Here is a 24,725-nt window from a genome sequence, read left to right on the forward strand (position 1 = left end):
TTTTTAGGTGTGTGGTTTAAGTTTTAACAAGGAAATATTCATTATTCTTAAGAAGTCACTAAACAGATGACTCACATTTGTCTTGGACTGCTTCTTTTTGCAAAATTATGTATATGCCTTTTTAAAAAAATAGTTTATTTACTTGAGATGAACAAGAGAGAGCACAAGCAGGATGGAGGGGCAAAGGGAGAGGGAGATGCAGGTTCCCTGCTGGGCAAGGAGCCCAATGTGGGGCTCGATCCCAGCACCCTGGGATCATGACCTGAGCCGAAGGCAGACGCTTAACTGACTGAACCACCAGGCACCCCTTATGCATATGCTTTTAAATCTAAATTCATTCTTACTAAAGTAAAAAAAAAAAAAAGTGAAATAGTACCGGCCATGTTATGGGTGTGTGATATTTATATTTATTTGATTGATTTTGCTTTTACCTTAACCTTTATGCCTTCATGAAAATGTATCATTTTTTTTTCAGTCTCTTATTCAAGGACTACTTATTGTGGCTCTCCTACATGCCCATCACTGTGCTAGGCATGGAACTACATATGTGACCAAAATGAGAAAGAGTCCTGCCATTGTTGAGATTATAAAGAACAGAGCAAAGAAATAACTAAGCTTCAAATGGTTTCTTCACCTGAAAAACATACTACCTCCTCAACAATATATGGCAGTGTTGTAAGTGTAGAAACTAATGTCAGGGTTTATCAATAACCTGCGGAAATTTCCACCTATTATTTTCACTTTAATTTCAAATAATTAATATTTACATTTTACTTTTACTTAAGTAGTTAACATCTAAATAAACATTAATTAAAACATATTATGTCATAGACCTATAGATTTGCGCTAATCAAGTGGATGATCCTGTCAGTTTCTTAATTTGGTTTTATTAACTTTACTTCAGTTCATGCGGACCACTAGGTGGCGATATTTCCATTCCTTCCTTCGACCTTTTGATTTGAATCTGGGATAAGACAGCCAAGCAAAGTAAAATGAAATACATAAAGGTTTATATACTTAATAAAACTTAGCTATGAAAGTTTTGTAATGCTTCTAAGATATACATATGATTTTTGACAATACTAAAAACCCTTAAAAATCATCTCATTTTTCTCATTGGAAAATTATAGCCCTAAATTTTTTCAATGCCTAAAAATCCACCAAAATCTTCAGATAAAAACTAAAAACACTAATTAAAATATTATGTAGTTAAAAATCAGGATCTAAGATTCAAATGCCATTTCCCACTCAACACTTTCTTTCTTAAAATTTCAGTAATAGTTTTCAAAGAGTCAAAAGACATAGATCTCAATCTCCCTAATAGAATTAAAGTATCTTCCCCATTTTCCTCTCTTAAGAAAGCATAGAGAACTTAAATTTAAAAGAGTGAATTCCTGGGGTGCCTGGGTTAGTTAGGTGTCTGACTCTTGATCTCAGAGTTGTGAGTTCAAGCCCTATGCTGGCTACAGGGAAAAAAAAGAAAGAAAAAAAAAGGAGTGAAATCCAGAATTGTTCTTATCCTAGATGTAATTCAGAATGGGCATGCATTTGTTTCCTCACCACAAAATGAGGATATTAGATATCATCTCTAAAGTGACTTGCAAATGCTAACATTTTGTGTTACCATTCTTTCCTTGAGTGTGCAAACCTCTAAATTCCTAGAGTTGCCTTAATCTTAACATGTTGCCATCCTCATTATCATAATAGCTTTTCAGAATTAGAATTTTCAGAATTCAGAATTTTCAGTAATTGGGTCCATACACAGAAGAAACAATATCTTGTCTGAACCATTCTTCTTCTTATTATTATATTATACACAAATTAGCAAACTTGTGATCCTACATGATACATATATACATATATATGTATATGTATATTAATGCTATTAATCAGATTGCATTATTTCCTAAAATTTTTTAAAAGATTTTATTATTTGAGAGAGAGAGAGAGAACACGAGCTGGGGCGAGGGAGAGGGACAAGCAGACTCTCCGCTAAGCGCAGAGCCCCACTGAGGGCTGGATTCCAGGACCTTGAGATCATGACCTGAGCCGAAGTCAGATGCTTAACTGACTGAACCACCCATGTGCCCCTAATCAGATTGCATTATGAAAAACATTGTCTCAAAAATACTTGACAATGCTAACAGTTTATTTTATTCTACTTTAATAATAAAAGGGGGTATTTCAGGGACGCCTGGGTGGCTCAGTTGGTTAAGCGTCTGCCTTCAGCTCAGGTCATGATCCCAGGGTCCTGGGATACAGCCCTGCATTGGGCTCCCTGCTCAGCGGGGAGTCTGCTTCTCCTTCTCTCTCTCCCTCTGTGTGTTCTCTCTCTCTTAAATAAATAAATAAATCTTTTTAAAAAGAGGGCATTTCATATTTATATACATAAACTTTATTTAAAGGAATACAATTAATCCAAGTTATTTTGTTTTATAAACATGGATACATAGTTCATCTTGTTTCCAGAGATAGTGAGAAGAGATCTATATGATAGAAGATCTGTTTTAATTGAAACTATTAAACAGATTTATTAAATCTATGCTTGCTTATTATCTATGTTTTCCCCAATCTGTACACTGAGAAAAAAAATCACCCTGCCAATACACAAAATTGTGAGATAAAAAATGTTGCTTTAAGCCGTTAGATTTTGAGGTGACTCATTACACAGCAAAACTATCTATTGCATACAGAGTCCTTGGTTGCTGAAAAAAAAAAAAAAAAAAAGCTTCAGGGATTATGCCATTAGTTAAGTTTTTTTAAAAAGGGCAGAGTTTCCAAGTTTCTCCCTGGCTTTTCTTTATGGTTTAATACAATAAAATAATGTTATAAATTTTACTGAAGTTACAAAGTCAGTGAGCAAATCTTATTCCATTTCTTGCTCTGTCCTCATTTTATCTCAGAACAAGACCCAAATATAGGTCATTTGGGGCCTCTAAAGTAACCTGAGTAAAATCAGGTATAATTCTGTAATAACTTTTCTCTTTCTGCAGTTACCATTTTTCTGACATTAGTAATTTGTAGAGTATATAACAGCAGGTTGAGACCAAAGGCCATAGTTAATTTAACACCTCTATCAGCAAACTCAAAATAGCAAAGCACTTAAATTTAGGGCCCTCTGATGTGCAAATATTTAAGAACTTCATTTCCTTCTTCCTAATTGGAAAAAGGAAAAAAATATCTAAATCTTAATCAGCATACACACACACAGGAACATTGGATTTTTATGTATTTTTGAAATTAACAGTTTACCAAAAGTACTTACACTTTCCTCTGTATGTTCCTCTCAAGTGTTATCTTGATGTTTTCTCTTTAAGAAACTTTGGGTAACATATTAATACATTATTTGTGATTATGATATTATTGTGAAATGATGTTTCACAATAATATGAATTCATTCTTTTGTACACCAGCTATTAGATAATGGAAATTCATTCTTTTGTACACCAGCTATTAGAAAGGAAATTTAACATATCATCAATTCCTAATTATACTTGACTTCTGACCTTACTATTCATCCTCCTTGGGTGGTAACCCAAAACTACTGGCCAGCCAGATGACTTGAGATCCAAAGTTGTATATGCACATAGCTGGGATCTGGGGAGAAATTTGGGGGAGACTCTCAAATGCTAGAGTGTGGCAACATGGCAACAAATTTTGAGTCTGATTCCTCCCAGGAGGGCTCCCTGGCTGTGGAGTAGGAAAGATGTACTCCCTGGAAAGTCAGTGTCTTCTTCCCAAGCAATACATATGTTTATACTTTGCCAAACTCTCTGTGAGGGGACGTTTGAGCTCTGAATTTAAAAAATCTATTCTAGTAAATGAGACAAGATCACTTTAATAGACAGCCTTTAAGTTCACACACCAAAGACTAAGAAGTTCAATTTATAGTAGGACTTTGCCTCCACGAAGGAGGGCTGCTTCATCCACAGGAAACTGCATACCAAATTACTACAGAAAACATTTCCTCTTGGATTTTGCATCAGTTTGGCTGGCTTGTGACCTGCTTCCCGTGTTCCACGGCTCCCTACTCCCTATGGGCTCTGCCTGAAAGGCTGTGCACGGGCTTAGGGCTGTGCTATTCTTCCTCTCCACTAGCTACTAAACCCCAGCTTTAATATGTTGTCCACAGAGTGATTTACTCACCTGCAAAAATGTCCTAGACCTTTTAGAAAGAAGTAGGAATGCCTAGATATTGTTTACTTCTAAGGTTCTCATTTTAATAAACTGCTTTAGTATTCAGTCCTGTTATTATCACATTCAGAAATTAATCAGAGTCCTGATAAAACATCTGTTTTAAATAGGAAGTCCAATAAACTTCCTCTGTTGACTTGGACTTGTATTCCCTCTTTTGGATTCAGCTCAGCTAATTAAAAATACTTCCGCTAATCAGTTCTGTCATTTGCTTCAGGAAACTTTTGAGCCAGATGATATACACTCTCTTGGGCTTTCTCAACCTTCTAATAGTTTATTTGCTTCCTTCCAAAATATTTCCCACTCCATCATCAGCCCAAATCATCCCCTTACCTCTCCAGGTTGCAGGAATTACCAATAATCAGTTATGACTAGTAACTTCTTTTTTAGGCAAGCTAATCCTTATCTCTCAAATAGTTTACTGTTTCCAGATACAAGCAAATTGGAACTAATTATCCCACATACAACATTAACTATAAGTAGGAACTCAATGGTGGAAAATGCTTAGGTTCTATCCTTTTGGACACAGATGTTAAATGCCTAGGGTTGATCTCATTCTATGGCTGGCCACAGAATCACATGGAAAATAACATTGTATGTGAAAGTTGGGAAGGGCCTTGTCTTTTTAGATAAGGACAACAATATTCCTCAAAGTACCGTTATGAAAACTTTGACACATATGGTTTCTATGTACATATCTTAATATCTCAAAATCCTTTGGCAGTATTATTTTGGCCCAGTGAGTGTGGGCATTTTAGTCTATATATGAATACATACTTTGCTCACCTGCAGTCGTTTCATCACATGAAATAATGAATAATGTACTGAAACCTGGCATCATCATTAGTAAGATGGTTAGACATCTCTAAGCCTTGGGTTTTTTTGTTTTTGGTTTTTTTCGTTGTTGTTGTTCTTGGTCTTGGTTTTGTTTTCATCTTTAATAATAGAGATACTTATCTTCTTGACCTCTAAAAGTCTGGTTCAGCTGTTACCAGCCCTTGATTTTGCAATTCTGACCATCATACATACATGACAATAGCACACAGAGAGAGGTCAAAACTACATTTACCAGATAAGCAATTATTTACTAGTTCTTAGGAAAAGTGTTATAGAATGCTTTAAGTTGCTTGCTAAATAGTGAAGCCTATCATATTATGGCTATAAGGAGGAATGCCAGAATCATAAAAGGTTATAGCTAAATGCTAAACCATAAGCCAAAGTAAGGCAATTTGCCAAAGATCACACAACTTTCCTCTGGTCTCCTGGTTTTCAGTTCTAGCTCAGGTATCTAGTCCATTGTTCAGCAATCCACTTTCTCTGGATATCACCTTAATATCTATCCTAAATCTGAATCCTGCTTATTGGTGGTGGTGTTTGGTTTTTTAAAACAAGAGCCTCTCCTGACCTTTTTTTTTTTTTTTAAAGATTTTATTTATTTGAAAGAGAGAGAGAGTACGTGTGAGCAGTGGGGGGGGGGTTGCAGAGAGAGAGAATCTCAAGCAGACTCCACACTGAGCATGGAGCCCAATGCAGGGCTTGATCCCATGACCCTGAGATCACAACTTGAGCCAAAACCAGGAGACAGACATTTAACTGACTAAGCCACCCAGGCACCCCCTGACCTATTTTAGAAGGTCCTTCATGAACTTGAAGAGCATGACAAATCACTTGAAATTTTCTCTTTCCAGAAGTGTCTTTCATGTTCCTCTGGGGGAGTTAGAGAGGGTGAGGAAAGAACAATTCATAAGTACATTTGTATGTCACAGAAAGCTCTCAGTTCCCCCTACTTCTCCACATGTGTGATGGCTTCAGAGATGACAACCACCAGTCCAGGACCCCTGGCTGTTCTGCACCCATTATGGGCCTATGGTGCCTTTGAAGGGAAAGATGTAACTTACACTATTCGGAATGGCAGTACGTGAATTTCCTCTAATTTTACCATCTCTTTATTTCCATGTTCCCACGCATGATTTGTCAGGACCCTCCACATCATTCTCACAGGTTTGTGTTGCAGATAAAGGGAGGAAGCAAGGAATGAGAACACCTCTCTCTTCTCCAGCTTCCAGCCATCTTTCAACTTCTGGTTTTCTTTCTCTACAGTAAGCGCCAAGTTTTTTACAGCAGCAGCCAGGCTTTAAACCCCAGGTTAGATTCTGAAATAATGGCTTGTATCTCTAGTAGAGGCAAAGTTTTTAAAAGAAATTTTGAACAGAGACAGACACAACCACCAGAAGGAAAAGTAGGAAGAAGGGACAAAGTGAACAAGTAAAGGAAAGGTGGCCTGGCCTGGTATGCAAGCCATTCAGTCCACCTGGGGGGCAGGAATCCACGCAAGGAAAAGGGAAGAGGGGGGATGCTCAAAGAGCAGGGAGGGAGAGAGCCCAGTTTCAGAGAGCCTCAAGGGCTGTATGGAGGAGTTGGCGCTGTGTTCTGTAGGTAATGAGCCTTTGGAGGGTTTTCAAATAGAGGAGTGATATGATCAACTTGAACTTTGGAAAACAAAATGAAAAATGAATCTGAGAGTTTTGAGGCTAGAGATCATGAGACCAGTTAAGGGGCATATTGAGTAATCCAGATGAGAAGTAATTAAAACCCCAACTCAGGCAGTAGCAAGGGAAATGGAGTTGTGGGTTCAGCTGATAAAGGCGTTCGGGGGTTAGACTATGAGACTTGTTCGATGAGTCAACTTGATGGGTGAGGGAGGAGGCGAATGGCTACCAGGCTTCTTGCTTGGGTGATTGGGTGGATCAGGATACCCCTGCTGAGATGCAGAATAGTAGGAGGAGGAGGAGAATTGACAAGGGGTGGAGGAGGTGTTGAGAATTGCTTTTAGACAAGTTAAGTTGAAGATATACAGCACAAAGTTGGATATGCATTTGGAGATAGAGGGTTGGTAGCCATCAACATATGGGAGATAATTGAAGCCATGGGAGTACATAAAATAGCCAGAAGGAGTATGTAGTGTAGCTAACTGGCAGAGATGAGGGGAACAGTGACCCTTAGATTGTATGCATAAAATAAGGAGTCACCAAGGGAAACCCAGGTGGAGCGGTCAGAGAGGTCAAAGGAAAACCAAAAAAGATTAGATGTCTTAGTCACCCTTACCAGAGACCCAGGGTTTATTTTTCCAGGAAACAAAACAAAACAAAACTGACCTAAGCAATTCTAGACCTAAGCATATGGATGGGCAGCATAGAATGAATGCAGGGGAATAAAAATATTTGCACCCCTTACTGTAAGATTCTCCATCTCACTTCCCTTGATCTATTTCCAGAGTTCATGTAGCCCACACCAAGAAAGTTACCGAAGGATTTTTTTCTTTAGAAACTACTGGAAGATATATAGTTGACCCTTCATCAACATAAGTTTGAACTGTGCAGGTCCACTTATATATGGATTTTTTTCAATAAATACAGTATAGTACTATAAATGTACTTTATCTTCTTGTGATTTTCTTATTATTTTCTTGTCTCTAGCTTACTTTCCTGTAAGAATACAGTATATAATATATGTAACATATGAAGTGTTTGTTCATTGACTATTTATGCAATTGGTAAGGCTTCCAGTCAACTGTAGGCTATTGGTAGTTAAGCTTTGGGGAAGTCAAAAGTTACACTGCACTGGGGGTCAGCACCATCAGCCCCATGTTATTCAGGGATGTCAAATGTACTTTAAAACATAGATAGATATACAGACAGGCATGTAAGCAAAAGTAGAAGAAGAAATCCAGGAAACAGAGGATTCGACTTAGGCAAAAGAACAATAGGACAAGAGCCTGACTTGACCTAGAGCATGACCAGTCCAGACTAAGTAGGGAAGCAGAGGGCTAATGTAGGAAACTAAGGGGTTGAACAAGGAAAGCCTCCAGGTAAAAATATGAAACTGACACGTTTAAGTGTTTGGAAAAATTACTGGTAGGTGTTTGGCAGATCTATTGGCGCATTTGGAAAAAATAAAGATAGAAACATAGAAAACCAAGCAGATGAAAAATTAAAATAATTCCTCTATTGAAGGTTTAAAAAGTGGTAAGAGGAAGGAAACACAAACATAGTATACTATTTGGCTCAGCAGGAACAATATTTTTTTTTTAAGATTTTATTTTTAAGTAATCTCAACACAAAACATGGCCTTGAACCCACAACCCCAAGATCAAGAGTCATGAGTTTCACCAACTGAGCCAGCCAGGCACCCCAACAGGGAACAATATTCAAATTTTCAGTGTAAACATATAAATATATAAACATCTAAATGCTGACAGATGATTTATCAAAAAATTTGTGTTGTAATCGTACTGGGAGGATGGAGGAAGGGGAAAGAAGGGACATACAAGACTGCTACATCCCCAACCATAAAAAAAAAAAAGGAAAGGGGTGCCTGGGTGACTCCGTTGGTTAAGTGTCTGCTTTTGGCTCAGGTCACGATCTTAGGGTCCTGGGATTGAGACCCATGGATGGAGCCCTGGTCAGGCTCCCTGCTCAGCGGGGAGTCTGCTTCTCCCTCTCCCTCCACCCTTCCCCCTGCCTTGTGCTCTCCCTCTCTCTCTCTCTGTCTCAAATAAATAAATAAAATCATTTAAAAAAACATGATTGATAAGTAAGTATATTATTTAGAAACATGTAGACAAATACCAGAAGAAACAGCTAAGGGTTAGGAATGATTTTCTCCAGGGAGTCAGACTGAGGGAAAAGAGGGGTGAGATCAGGAACAGCTGTTTTCATTTTCTTTTAGTGCTGGCTGATAGTTTAACTCCACATACGAATGACTTTAATAAAAATATAAAAAGTAAGTTAAAGAATAAATGGAAATGTGGAAGTGGAGGCAAAAAATGTCGAGTGTTCTGTCTGTGGTTTGACCGGGCAGCTCCTAAAGAGGACTGCATGGCTGAGGGAGGAATTGTGCTCAAGTGGAAGAGTCCAGAGCATATTTATATCCTGTGTGCAAGTAGCAGATAAAAAGGAGAAATTGGGGGCGCCTGGGTGGCACAGCGGTTAAGCGTCTGCCTTCAGCTCAGGGCGTGATCCCGGCGTTATGGGATCGAGCCCCACATCAGGCTCCTCCGCTGGGAGTCTGCTTCTTCCTCTCCCACTCCCCCTGCTTGTGTTCCCTATCTGGCTGGCTGTCTCTATCTCTGTCAAATAAATAAATAAAATCTTTAAAAAAAAAAAAAAGGAGAAATTGAAACAGCCAAGGATGAGGACATAACCAATCATGAGACCCTGGAGGAGGAGGTAGGAGGGGAAACACTGAACTTCATCTGGGTTGGGGAAATTTTGGAATTGCATGTTCCTGTTTGCCGGGAAGCCCCCTCTGTGCGCATCTTGTTACCTCTTCCTTTTCTCTGCCCTCCAGCCTCCCACATAAGTGCGTTCTTCTTAGCTAATATCCCTGGGACTTTTCTGATCAGGAAATTCTCATGCTTCCCTCAGTGTTCCAAGTCTATGAGGGAATGGGAAATTCAAGTCTTTGTACATCTTATATATTCTTGGACATGTTTTCATTTCCCTGAAGCTACACTCTTCCCACACTACACATCAAAGCCATTCCTTCACTTCTTTCTTGAAGACGTTCAAGTAAGACATCTAGTAAGACCTACCCTTAATGAATACACTAACATCTCTAGAGGCCAGTTGCCACCCATTCACTTGCCCTCACTGAAAATGTAATAAAATGCCAATAGAAACTGAAGGACTTTGTTTAAGCAAGTGACCTAGACAGGAAGGTCATTTTCAAGAAATGATAAATACCCTTGAGGTCATGTCCCATGCAGGAACATGTCTCGTACCATGCATGCTAAATGGCCACCACCATAGTGTGCTGAAATAGTCAACCCATGGAAATCCTTCTCTGGAGGGGAAGCCCAGGGCTTCCTCTGTAGCTGTGCAGATTGCGCCCTGCGGTCCCCATGGGGAGCCATCCCATTGAAATCTATGGAAATGGGTGGGATTTGAGCAGCAGCTGTACACAGCAGCCTTGGTGAGCCCTTTTGCTACTGGACACTGTGTTCCAGGACAGGGCAAACACTCTAACCTCTTAATCCCATTCACTCTTATAAAAGCACAGTAAGCTGCATAGTGAAAACGTTATCCTCACAAATAGAAGCTGGCATGGGAATGCATTTAATCCTCCACTTCCTATCCCCAGTGGATTTCATTTCCAATATGTGGTTTAAAACAAAGCTATCCAATAAACGTAGAGTTGGTTCTAAAATTACAAAGAAAAACTGCCATCACTGCTCTTCACCATTTCTGAAAAGTGAATATGTGTTGTTCTGCCAAGTTTTCTTAGCAGTTGTACTCTGTAGGTGGCTCTCTTCCAGCGTCCAGATGTATAAACATCCTGTACACGCACTGGTCAGCCCCTCGGAGCACTCTCCCTGCAGATGGTATGGACTTCCAGGCAGGAATGACATAAGCATGGTGTGAGCAGGGAACAGCAAAAGGCAGCAGCGGTGACAATAGGTGATGATAAAAGTCACCGGAGAATGACAGGTAAAGTCAGAAGGAACACAGTGGCTCGTTCTTTTAACACCATTTGTTCACATACAGGATGTTATACCACAGTCACACCAAATACTCCAAATGCCAAGGAGGCATTTGAAAAACAGTGAATGTCCTTGTTTTTTCCAAGGAATGGATGTGTACTTTACAAAAGGGGAAATTTTCCTTTTAAAAATAGACAAGTCAGTATTGGAAATGGAAAGATCTCTTATTTAAACTTGTTAAAAATCACATTTTAGAAAATCTTTTTTCTCAGTCTCTCTCCTTCTACCTTGAAATCCCATTAATATGGCATGTCTCCTCTGGTGATTCAACATCTTTTAATACATATGCTGAGAACTGATGAGCTGTAGGCAGTAGAGACCTGATTAAAAAGAATATGAATTCTGCGAGGCATCCATCACCATCATATACAACTCAAGTCCAAGTTCTACGATGGGTAGGAAATCCGGGGTGGAAAGAACTCAGAGAAGAGCCTCTTCATCATGAAGCTTGATGATTTGATGATAAAAGCTAATCATATATCTTTTAAAAAACAACAACAACAACAACAACTATCTTTCCCCAAATATCAAAAGCAGGGACTATCCAAATAATTTTGGAACCCTCACAATTCAGAAGGAAAAATAACAACCTGTAACTTTGTAGTTATGTATTTTTATAAAGTTCACTCAATTGGCTTAAAAATTTTGACAAAGGTGCTGCCTACTTGAGACCTCAGAAGCTAAGCTGCGGGTTATTAGCCTTGAGCTCATTTGTGGTTATTTGACCAGGAAGCACAATGTCCACTTTAATAACATGGTTAATCTCACAAAGACACCTGGCATTTTGCATTCACAGTTTCATGCTTATTAAAACATGCTTGAAATTAATGAAAATGATACCAATATAAGTAAAACTGACAGGAATAGTAATTCACTTCACCACACCACACACACACACACACACACAATCATGAACTGGTTCTATATTTGCAAGTAAAGTCCACATTCAACTGAGGAAAATATTTGAATTCAATTAAGCTATGCATGATGTCATTTTTTTTCTTGGCATTAATGTAGCACAATTACTTTCTTCTATTTTCTATCCATTACAACCTCTGGTCGAGGTTGGATAGAATGGATAGAAGGGACATTTGGCAGCTCTATTCAAACAGCGCTACAATTTAAATCATTTGCACACTTGAATAGAGCATGAGTTTGACATTAATGGTTCTAAAATTATTGTCTATAAAATTCTGGAATTGTTTTCGAGATGGCCAAAACCTCTATAATACACACAGACACACACAAATAAGTAAAACTCTGTTTTTAGGATTCCATATTTCATTTCCATTTTATTTCACATTCAGATTATTTCCTGAAATCATCCCGGAGGCTTTCGTTTTTGCAAAACTTTAAAGGTCCAGGCCCTGTGATAGCTAGGAGATGTTTTTTCCAGCACACGAAGCAAATTCAGGATTTAATAGAGGCAAATGACAATTGTTAAACTATTTCCTATTTCATAATAGAATTTCTGAAAAATCAATTATTGTGGAACAAGGCCTATTAAATTTGATTTACAATTAGGAAATATGGGATCCGGCTTTGGAGAGGATGAGATCCAGCCCCCATATCTTACTGACAAAGAGACCGGGTCTCAGGCGGGTTAACTGATGGGCCTACTTTCTAGAAGCAAAAATGGGGGTAGAAGTCAGCCCTGCCTCAGGCCCCGCATCCTCAACAAAGCACCCCACAAGCAGTAGTCCTGCTGGTTAGTTCTTTTCTCTAGCATCAGAACAAAGTTACAAACTAGGAAAGACACATGGCTATTAGTGGATTATTTTATAAACAAGATATTTAAAACTGAAGTTAGTGCACAAGAGTTGGCACAAACAGACGAAGGTCCGTGTTCACGGCAGCAGTAGCATCTGCAAGACATACCCCCTCAGCCACTGCCCTCAGCCCTTCCCCCCTCCGAGAGAGGTAGCGCTGCTGGCTGCAGATTTCTTCAGCTCTATTTTCATAGACTGAGTCTCAGCTCGAGGCTCGAATTTGGTCAGATTTCCTGCTCCTGGGGCTGCCACTACTGGCTTTCCTGCTTTCATACCTTTTGACATAGGAATGCGGGTGGGTGTAGGTCGCTGGGATGACCCGTCTTGTCCTGACTGTAAGAGAGAAAATATAGAGACACAAGGGAGATGTCAGTGAGTTTCCCCCCAGATGTGCCATCAATCTGAATACCAGCAGCACAGGAATGCCCACGGATGACACCTCCCCAGATAACATGGTTAGAAACTTGGAGTTGGGATCTCATCCACTCTGATTGCCTCCTCTTCCCTGTCCTGAACATCGATGCCAGACTTCCTTCTCTTCTCAAGCCCCTGACCTACTTCCTCTACCTTCCTGAAGTGACCTTACCTCCTATTTCACAGAGAAAATACAGCCACCTGGCATCAACTCAGGCAACTTTACTCCCACTGTCCCCCAAATTATCTCTACTTTCTTGAGATGAAGCAGCTCTCCCTTAGCCTCTTAATGATGCCAGACTCTTCCCATTTTTGCCTGTCGCTGCTGGCAATACCCTTCTTCTTGAAGTTCTCCTAAAACTCTCTTGCTGTGATACATTCTTACTGGAGTCTCACCCATTTGCCTCCTGTCTCTGATGACTCCCATCCAATCTCTTGTTGGCTCCTTGTCCTAGATTGCCTTTCTTCTTAAATGTGGGTGTCACCATGCTCCATTCTCAGCTCTCTTTTCATTTTCCACACTCACCCTGAGAATTGCCTCAGTTGTCACCCCATGTGTCAATGAGACCCAGGACCTCAAGCCTTCAGTGATCTTCTGGAATATACACGTACATTTCCAACTACTTGCCAGACATCTCCACTGTCCCTCCGGCAACTCAAATATAAATGTCCACAACATGACTTATCTTCTCCCCAAACAGTAGTCCCCCTATGTTTCTCATCCTATCTATGCATACAGCCACGCCAGAAACCCCAGAGCCACTCTCTATATGCAAGTTGTCATGAAATCTTTGATCCTATCTTCAATACATCTCTGTCTACATTTTCACTACCACAGTTCAAGCTTACCCCATCTCTAGCCTAGAGAATTGCAAAAGTGTCCTGGCCCTCAGCCTCTGTGCCCTCCAATTTATACTTTAAACTATTTTATAGACATAGGTTTCTAACACGTAAATCATGTGTTCTTCTATCATCAATGCCCTTTCAATGGCTCCCTTTGTCTAGCCTATGAGATTAAATGTCAATTTTGTAATAAGCCATGCACCTCTCTTCAATAACTGACCCCAGTTTGCCTCTTTAATTTCTGCTCTTGCAATCTGTCTCTGTACCCAGTGGCTGCAGCACAGTGGGAATGCTCACCGTTCCCCAAACATGGCAGGCTCCTTCCCATTGCCATACCTTTGCACAGACTGTTCTCTCTATATACTCCTTCTCTTTTCCTTCTTAAAAAAAAAAAAAATCTCTCCTTATCTGTGAAAACTTCCTCCTCTGGGAAGCCTTCTCTGGTGGGTTCCTTTGTACACACCTCTATCATAAACCACTGGGTAGGTTCCAATCCTGCCTCTCCTGCTAAGCTGGCAATTTCTAAAGGTCCTCTTGGCAGTCAGCACCAAACCTGGTGCCTGGAGTGTAGCTAAACACTTAATAAATGTTGAATGAATAAATGCACAAATGAACTAGCCTCACTATTCAATTTCTAGCAAAGGTGTCCTAAACTTTTTGTCATCCTTGACTTTATGGAATCCGATATATCTGAAGTAAGTGAGCCATCCTTTAGGCCTTGTAAATCTTATTTGAAGTCTTGTTTGTATATGGAGTTTAATCAGTAGTCAAAAATGTTACTAAAGAAAGTAAAGCTGTTTTAATCTGACCCTTAAAAATGGGAATAAGATGTTTCAGCAGGATATCTGTGCCAAGTTACAACTTACACCTCCACAATCTTTTTATAAAAATCATTAGAGAGAAGTAACCATGGACACCAAACTATGCTCTATGTTGCTTAAAAAGCAGTATTTTATTGAACCATTTGAGAAGTCTGAGCAATTCTGAATGCTTTTCAGCTCCTTTGGGCCAATAACAAAAAGCTTTACTAGCAAAGCAATTAGTAATTCACACTCTGAAGTCTGTCTTGAGTCTATGGTGGCACACACAAAATTTAAGTAAATTATATTGAGGATATGGGAAAATAAGCCACAGCTTCTATACTTGAATAATAAGCTTCCTGTCTTTAAGAGTGTCTAATACATGCTATAGAATTTGTTCAGACTCTAAGAATCATAATTTCTAGTCTATTGGTTTAAATTAAAATCTAAATAGTATACCTTCTTTTATAATTTAATTTACCAGTTTGTTCCAAGTAAATGAAGACAATCACTGGAGGTATTTTAAAAAATATAATTTATTTTTAGGCTCTGGTTTTTATACTTCAGACACACTTTTTTGTAATCATTCATTTAGCCTTCCAGTTGGTTATTAAATAAATATTTATTGAGCACTTGTTCTCTGCAAGATACCATTAGTAAAACGTAGTGTTTATACATATAAACTCATTTGTTTTTTACTTTTAAAATAGGTTTTAATATTAAAATCTTTGGATCTTATTTTTGGAATAAAATATGACTATGGCCATACACAACCATATCTTGAATATTTTAGGGTATAGAAATATAAGCCAGGAGGCAGTTTTCATTCTTCCTGTATATTGACCATTTCTCTCAGTCTCCATTTACAAACGTATTTTAAATATAAAAATTAAATTTTTAACCTGATTATTACCATATGCTGACATTATGAAGAGGCCATCTTTGCAAGAATTTTGGGGGCCTCCATAATTTATATGAAAAAAAGAAAATTTCCCCCCAAATTAGTTCAATTTATTAAAATATTAGGCCCCTATTTATTTTCATTTCTTGGTATAGCTTGTCTGCTAGGAAACATCTGTAGTGGACTCAGGTAGAGCAAGGGGCACGTGCTCTTGTTTCAGTTCGGGCCCTGGGTGATTCTCACGACTCCCTTTGCCCTCCCTTGGCCTACAGTTTGGAGTGTCCTCTACTCACCACTGACTGGGTTCCTCGAGCAGATGAAGTTGTGACTGGTGTTATGGTGATAGTACTCGTCACCTTGCTCGCGCCAGGTCGTGACGAGAGATGGTTCCTAGGAGAGCGAAGGACGGTGCCAGTGGAAACCTCCTTTTCCGCTGTCACAGTGACAGGGCGGACAGTAATAACCGGACTCACTCCTTCAGCTGAAGTCCCAGGGGATCGTTTAAACTGAGAACCTAAATGAATATGAATTTTATTGTCTTCTGTGGTTATGATATTGGCATTGGAGTTATACTTCCGTAGTGGAGTTGGAACAGTCTGTTTTTCTGGGGTGACTTTGAGGACAGTCCTTCCCATGGGCATTTCCTGGGATTCCGGAGTGACTCCCATCTCAGCTGGTGCTGCTGATGTAGACACTGTCATTATCTGAATGGGGGATGTGGGCCTGTCTGCAAACATACCTCTTCTGCCTTCTGGGGTCTTCTCTCTAGAAAACGTAGTAATCGTGACTGGGGACATGGCTCGTTCTGTGCCAAGAGTACCATCTGCACTTTTTGGTTTTTGAGACATAACATTCGGAGATGGAATAATGGTTATCCTTGGTTTCTGATTCCCTAAGGTAGGAATGACAGTGGTACTAGAAAAAAATTCTTCAGATGTCGGGCTGGTTATTTCCAAAGTTGCAGTACTGTTCTCGTGGTCTGGTGTCACTCGAATATGCAGAGGCTGGCCTTGCTTTGGCGAAAGGACCAGCTCTCCTGGGTGCCCTGGACTGGCATTTGTTCGAGGCCCTTTGTCATGTGTGATTGGGGGCCCATTTTCCCTTTTTCTCATCCATGGAATCCAAGACTTTCTCATAGTGAGCTCATTTGCTGCTGGAGGATACCTGTCTAGAACCGAGGATCGTTCCATAGGTTTCTTCAATCCCACCTGTCGAAGATTGCTCATGATATGATTTTCTTCTTGAAAGGATTTCCGTATGAACACCGCTGGTGTTTCTTCCTCTGCTGCCTCACTGCTGACGGCATCCGTCTGCACTCCAGTCGACGTCACTGGAATGTCCACCATTCTTCTTCCATTCACACTGGGTCGGAGCGCTCGACTATACCGCTTCGAAAGCTCCAACTCTTTGGTCAGATTGAGGACCTCCTGCCCCATGTTTTTGTTCTTATTTTCTTCTTCCATAAACCTTTGTTGAAGGACAGAATAATCCACTTGGAGTTGAGAAAGCTGATCTTCTTTGTTCATCAGTTCATGGATCTTCTCTTTAAGAGCTTGGACTTCAGCTTTTAGGTCTCGACTTTTAGCTTCTTCTAACCGAAACCTGTGTCTCAGTTCTGCTTCCTGACTCACCGCCTCTCCTTTCTCGATTGCCTTATTCTTGGCAATCTGGTGCTTTATCTCCTCCAGTTGTTGAGAGAGGAAATTGGCCTTGTCCTGCTCAGTTCTAAATTTCTGCTCCAGCTGATCATACTCATCCTCTGTCTTCATCAAATCCCCCTCAACCACCTCCAGCTGTTGGAGGCGTTTCTTCAGTCTCTCAATTTCCAGTGTTAGTTCCTTAATCTTGTTATCTTCTGGGCAGGTGAGCTCAGACCCTTTCCGAGACCTTCCTCTTGTTATTTCTCTTTCCACTTCCTCTATCCCATCAAGTCTCTTCTTTAATAAGTCAATGCTGCAGCTTAATTCAGAGGATTTTTCTTCTTCACTTTTCAGTTTACCTATTAACTCATCTCTTTCTTTTGTCAAATTGTATACCTTTTCCTCCATTTCAGATTTCAGTTTTAAAAGCTTCTTGCTTTCTTCAATTAGTTTTTCAGTTACATCCATAACCTTTCCTTGTTCCACCTTAAAATTTTTATTGAGTCCATCTACTTTTCTCTCCTCTTGCTTTATTTTTTCCATCATATTTTTCCTTTCATCAACCAGCATCACAGTAAATGACTTCAACTTTGTCAGATCATCTTTTAGGCTTAATTCAGCCTTTTCTAATCGACTTTCAGAACATTCCAGTTCTTTAACTCGACTCTTGACCACCTCCAGTTCATTCAACAGGTCTTTGGTTAAGTTTTTCTCTTTCTCCAGATTTAAATGTAGCTGGCTGCACTCAGATTTACTCTTGCTGAATGCCTCCTCCAATTTCTCCAGTTCAGACATTCTCTTCTGTAACTTCTCTACTTCAAGTTTGAGCTCCCGGCTGTGGTGTTCCTCCTCTTGCAGCTTCTTCCGCAATTCCCTGCACTGGGATTCAGTTTTAGTGATCTCCTCATCTTTACCCTCCATTTCAAGCACACGCTTCCGGAGATTTTCCACTTCTGCCATCAGGCTGGAGTTGCCACATTCCCCTTTGGCAATTTTATCTCTTAATTCCTGAAGTTCTTCCTCTGCCTTTTGGAGGTTTTTGTTGGTCTCTTCCAGCTCCTCAATTCTCTGAGTTAAGCCAACCAGCTTGAGCCTAAGTTGCCTGTTGTGAGACTCCTGATTAGCCAACTTCGCGTTCATCTCTTCATGCTCTTGGGAAAACCTAGAAGCCTTGTGTTCAAAATCCACTTCCAACTTGAGCAGTTTCTGCCTGTCTTCTTTGGATTTGGAAGTGATCGCTTTGAGCTTTTCTTCTTCTTCCCTCAGTTTCTGAGTAAGATCCTGTACTTTCTGGCTCTGGAGGCCAAGTTGCTCAATATGCATTTGCCTTTCATCCACCAGCATGAGTGCAAAGGATTTGAGTTTCACAAGCTCATCTCTTAGTTTATTGAGCCGCTTAGCATTTTCCTTTTCTTTTCGGGCTTGGTAAGCCTTTTCTTGTTCAAGGAGCTTTTTCAACCTAGGAAACAAAATATATTAAAATACTTTTTATTATTATATATCGCATATTACATTATGTATATTTATTGTTATATATATTAAAAGGTTCATCAGCAAGTAGGTTTGTCTTGGATATTAAATAAAAAATGAAATGCTGTTACAATAAATACCTATTAACTGCTGCAATATCAAGATTTAACAGGTAGTCATTAATGAAATTAATCAGAAGTCAGGATACTGGTTACCCTTAGGGAGGGGCAGTGACCAGAAGTGGGCATGAAGAGGACTTGTTTCCGTACTTTTCAGGTATTAGTTTGTTTCATGATTTATGTGCTGTTTACACAAGATTGGTCAGCCTATTACATTTCAGTAAGCTGAACACTTATGATATGAGTGCCTTCTGCAGATATGTTATACTTCAATAACATAACCATTGAGTAACAGGTTGTGCAACAACAATGACTATTTAAATAGTGGTTTCTGTATTCCAGGCGCTATGTGTGTCATGCATTTATTTTCTCTTCACGGCAATCCTATGAGACACACACTGCTACTTCTCACCCCAATAAGGAACGTGAGACACAGGACTTGCATGGGGCCCACCGTTAGGGAGTGGTAGTGTTGGCATTCAAACTCAGGCAGTTGGGCTCTGGAATCCTTGCTCCTCACCTCTGCATCTTAGGACTTCAAAAGATCATTTTATTTTAAATGAAAGGGGAGGGGCAGAAAAAAAAAAAGAACCTGGAATTTTTAAAATTTTGTAGGGAACGATCACCTTCTAGGGACAAAGCAAGACGAGCTTTCTGATAGAAGGGTGATCTGCATAAACTAACTTCAGCTAATGAAGAACCAGCGCAGAATTTTGTTGCAATTTTCTGATTTAAATGATTTTTTTAAATAGAGAACTGGGTAAGGAGGAAATCTGAATTACTATCAATACAAAAATATGGCATCCACAAGAATTATTATGTTTTGCATGTATGAAATACATTTTCTCTACAGTGTTTATGTATAGCTTTACAAAGTAGGAATGTAAAGACTCCAGAGTAACTATTTGCCATCCTTGTGTTGGTCAGTTAACTTGCACCAATCTCTTCTATTGCAGTAGAGTTGACACACAAAGTTACATTAGTTTCAGGTGTACAACATAGTGATTCCACAACTCTATAAATTATGCTGTGTTCACCACACGTGTAGCTACCATCTGTCACCATACAACACTGTTACAACATCACTGACTATATTCTCTCTGCTGTACCCTTCGTGCCCATGACTTATTCATTCCATAACCAGAAACCTGTATCTGCCACTCCCCTTCATAACTTGTACCAATTTTTAATAGTTATTTTCAGTGATCCATTAAAACAGAGTTGAAATAATCCTATTCACTTTATGTAGTCTAAGAATGCATTTCAGTATTAATATGTTTATCGCAGAAGCAGGTTATAAACAACATGTATTTAAGTATATCTTATTCTTTCAAATATATTTTGCCTTATTTACTTTAGTTATTCTGAATGATTTATTTCATATTTATGACTAGATTAGCTGTTAGCCAAGTAAGTAGAAGCTAATAGTCTCACGTTGCTTTGCGCAATAAATGACTAGACATACATCAAAGCTACTTGTGGTACTAGATAAGTACTATAGAAATGTTCTTGTGATGTCATTAAGATTTTTTTCTGGAATTTAACTTTATAAATATCCCCTTGTGTCTAAGCATCTATTAACTAAATGCATAATTTCCAAAACCCATTATGACTCTATTCCTCCAATAGAAGAAAAAGATTGTTTTCAAATCACACAGATTCACAACTCCAGTCTTAAAATGTTAAAATTTCTAAAGACATTTCTTAAATACCCTATGCCTCAATGATCTCACAGACAGTGGGCTGGAGTGACCAAAACATGGGTGTTGGGGTCAGACATAGCTGCACCTGAATTCTGTCTTTCATTTTCCAAACGTAACCTCTGGCTAATTGTCAAAACTCTCCGACCCTCAGTTTTTTAATTATAAAGTGAGGGATGTTAATACCTACCTCATAGGATTGTTCTCAACTTCAAGATAGTAGAAGTAAATTGACATATAGACTCAATAGGTGGATGTCATAAAACACAAAAATAAATGTAGGAACTAGAAAGTATGCATCTGAAAAGTCTGTCCAATGCTTTTTGTGTTTAATCTGTAAATATTTTCATGTCCATAACTTGTCTTTGGTGGTAAAACCTGGCATACTAATGTTTCAGCCAGAGAAAAATAGAAGGCTTTCTCATGAGTAGGAAATCCTGTGACCAGAGCAGGAATTTGGCTTCCAAGAAACCACATTTTTCAGGTCCTCTTAGCTGTGATTATTCCTCTCTCTCTCTTTCCTTTGCCCCTTAAGCTTTCTCCTTCCCTCTTCTATGACTTTTTAAATTGTTTTCATCACTTAGTTAAAGTGGATCTAAGAGCAATACACAGCCCATTCTCTGCATTTTCCCAAAATTCATTTACAAAATTGATTTAGCTGAGGGTTAGATGCAGAACCAAGGTAAAACTGTGTGACTCAGTCAGGACAGCCTGCCGATGGCCTTTTGTGCAAGCAGACTTGCACTTAAACTTCTACAGAGAGGACTTTGGGGATGGGAAGGATGGGATGAATTGTGAAGATTTTGCCAAAGGTAATTGGCATGGGCTTTGTGACTGTTCACTTGCTGGGTAAAAGGGAGAGAGAAATAGAAAAAAATTACTTAGAGGCTTTCAGTCTACATAATTACAGATAACACCTTTAATAGGAATAGGAAAAACTTGTTAGAAAGAGTTTTGGCAGAAAATTGAGGTAACAGCAAGATAGTCAAGTTGAAAAGTGTCTAGCCATAGTTAACAATACTGTATTGTATACTTAAAAATTTGTTAAGAGGATGGATCTTATGTTAAGTGTTCTTTCTTTTTAAGTATACCAAACAATTAGAAATGTGGTACTTTTGATGTAAATCCAATAAATTTTATAGCTCATACGTGTCTTGACACCATTACCCTAATGACTCCCCAGTGTCATTTACTCCCATCCAAGCCCTGAGCATCTTTTGCTGATAATTCGGCAACAGCCTCCTGAACGGGTCTCCTCACAAGCTCTGCCACCTGTGAGCTGTGTGATCTTGGACAAGTTACATAATATATCAGTATATCTCACTTTCCTCACTTATAAGCTGGGTATCAAAATAGTACCTAATTGATAAGGTTTGTGTGAGATTCATATTAGTTCATATATGGAAAGCACTTACAACAGTGCCTGGTCCATACTGAGTATAGTTTTAGCTATTTTTAAATTATAATTATTATTATTACTCACTCTCACCCAAATTCAAATATAATCACAGGTTGTAATAGAATCCTGGCTCTCCATGTCTTCTTGTTGCTCTAAGAATAGAGGTGAAAAATCTCTAACATGGCCTAGCATAGATTCCTGAGCACCTTGGCAGGTTCACCTTTCCCCTGTGATCTAAGCTGCTAACATTCCTTGAATATGCTGTGCCTTCTGCCCTGGTATTTCCTCCCTCCTCCTCCTTTCATTCTTGCACACACACCTAAACATATCTGGCTGATTTTTATCCTTCAAGTTTCACTTAAATGTCACTTCCTCCAGAAGCCTTCCTGCCCAACCTGGTTAAGTTAGATCTTCTTAAAGATTCCCATAATACCCTGAACTCTTGCTTTATAAGACTATCAACTTAAAAATTTTTCAAAGATTTTATTTTAAAGATTTTATCTGTAAGTAATCAAGACACCCAACATGGGGCTTAAACACACATCCTCAATATCAAGAATCACATGCTCTTCCCATTGAGCCAGCCAGGCACCCCTTGACTTGCAATTTTGTAATGCCTGCCTACCTTTGTTAATACAAGTTGCATGAGGATACATGCTATGTCTATTTTGTTTTCCCCCTAGCACAATGCCTGACACATAGGAAGTACTCAAAAAATAGTACCTGAACGGATAAATGAAAGAAAGAACAAACAAATAAGCTTGAGCTAGAAATAGAGCTCAACTCATCTTATATAGAGATGTGGAAACTGAAGTCCCTCACAATGCTGGGCATAAGTTTTTGTTGAATGGATATTGTGGTTGTTACAAAACAGTAATTTGATATTAATTATGGCCATTAGAGAGCAAGGGGCTCTGTTCTAGTGAGCAGTGGCCTTTCTTGAAGACTGTGGTCTTTTTAGTCATCAGTCTCTTGGAGAAGAGGTGTTATCTCCTAAGTGGAAACCAAAACAGAGATGGAGCCCTCTCTATGTGGATTGGAAATGTCTCCCTTGCTATACATCTATCTTTCCTCCTAGATGATGAACAACCTCTAGATATCCTATGAAGTGCCTCTGGGACTATTAGAACCCTAAATAATATTTTGTAGGCTAAGCTGAAGTAAAGTTTTTGTGTCTCTCTCATAGGTTTTAGTGTTCTTTTTGTTAGTTTCTTTTACTTGCTTGTCTTATTAAGAAAAGGTTCTAACCTTGGCTACAAAGAAACAAGAGGAAGTATTTTAGCCACAGATGGACCGGAACTCTAATATTGGGGCAGTGTACATCTGGGGTCTAGTGGGAGGAACAGTAGTAATTAAAGCGAGAGAAGTCTCAGTAAGAAAGAAAGTCACAGGAGATCTTGGGACTCTTTCATCAACCATCCCACCCTACACAGAAACTCTTTCCATGCTAAAGCTTGGTAATTTTTGGTAGGGGAGGTGATATTGCCTAACATGTGGGAATAAGTTTGATCTCCAAAGGAGAAACTATGTAGAGAGAGAAAAAGGAAAGGATAGAGAAAAGACTTTGGGAAATGCCCAGAAATAAGGGGTAAAAAGAATGACGAAGAGTTAGTGAAGGCCTGGCAAGAGAGATAAGAGGAGAAAGATATACGAGGAGCATGGAGCAACACTGGAACGCCAAAGGAAGGGGGCACTTGTCTCCATTTATCTACCTCCCTCCCTCGTCACTTTGCCCTCCTACTTCAGGTGAGCTTTTCTTTTCTTACCCTCTAGAACTCCTCATTTTTAAATCAAACAAGAATTCAGAAGTATTACCATAGAACTATTCACAATATATAATGACTATGGCATATTATGTATCCTTTTTCAAACAATTTTCCAATAATTACAATTTCACTTTGTGCTTTAAACAATTAATTTGCTCTACATTACTGGGCCCCGTTGCCATGTAATTATGCTATTTAAGGAGCAGAATAAGAGGGTGTTGGTATTGTTTGTGCCAACTAGTCTTATCACCTCCTCTCTGCCCATCTTGCCATACTTCAACCGTGCCCTGATTCTAAGAAGATTAGCATAAAAAGGAAACAAACCAGAAGACTAAGACTAAGAAGATGAATTGGTACTCTGATTCTCATCAGCAGTCACAGGCAGAGCCCTAAGTATCCTGAAATCAAATTTATTCTTGGCAAATTCTTAATTTTCAACAAGCATTTTATCCTATTTAAAGGATGAAAGGAAGACAAGTAAATGATCTAATAGATTTTCGAATTCTATTGCCTGTCTTAATAACTATTTTTAAGTGTATTCGTCATTTCTATTTTCATGCTGAATAAAGCTATATTTTTTTAACTTGCAAATTTATCATTTACAAATGTTTAGAAAATTATTTTCAACTAGAAGACTTTAAAAGTGTAGACCAAATGTTCTATGATTGTTTATGGTTATATATATTAGTCAAGATGCATCAATTTATATTATTAAAATTGGTGAATATTATTATATGTAAATAGTATGTCAATGAAAAAAAAGTAGTGATAAAAAGAATATAAAAGGCCCTAGACGGGGCATCTGGGTGGCTCAGTTGGTTAAGCCTCTGCCTTCCGCTCAGGTCATGATCCCAGGGTCCTGGAACTAAGCCTTGGCATCGGCATCAGGCTCCGTGCTTAGCAGGAAACCTGCTTCTCCCTTTCCTTCTGCGCCTCCCTACTACCACCACACCCCAGCTCATGCTCTCTCTCCCTCTCTCCCTTCATCAAATAAATAAATAAAATCTTTTTTAAAGTTAAATAACAAAAGGCTCTACAAACTGTTCCAAACGTCAGATAAAGGGAGAGAAGTTGTAAACAAATATTATAAGAGAGTGACTTAAAATATAATAGAAAATATAAAATAGATTATTAACCCTAAGGCAGAAAGATGTGAAAGCAGAAAGCTA

General features: G+C 39.0%; 1 protein-coding gene across 2 annotated transcripts in view; it reads right to left on the minus strand.

Annotated features, from left to right (window-relative positions):
* FILIP1 (filamin A interacting protein 1) overlaps positions 1-24,725 on the minus strand; it is a 173,250-nt gene that overhangs the window by 4,900 nt on the left and 143,625 nt on the right. Inside the window, exons 5-6 of one of the 2 annotated variants that reach the window (XM_011232635.3) lie at positions 15,756-18,561; positions 12,780-12,837 (exon numbers count right to left, since the gene is read on the minus strand). In XM_011232635.3, the coding sequence (XP_011230937.1) occupies positions 12,780-12,837; positions 15,756-18,561 (2,864 nt within the window). Of the gene's footprint in view, positions 1-11,285; positions 12,838-15,755; positions 18,562-24,725 lie in introns of those variants that run through there. The other variant, XM_011232634.3, reaches the window with a different exon arrangement.

This window comes from Ailuropoda melanoleuca, chromosome 19 (genome assembly GCF_002007445.2).
Source record: "Ailuropoda melanoleuca isolate Jingjing chromosome 19, ASM200744v2, whole genome shotgun sequence".
Classification (NCBI taxonomy): Eukaryota; Metazoa; Chordata; class Mammalia; order Carnivora; family Ursidae; genus Ailuropoda; species Ailuropoda melanoleuca.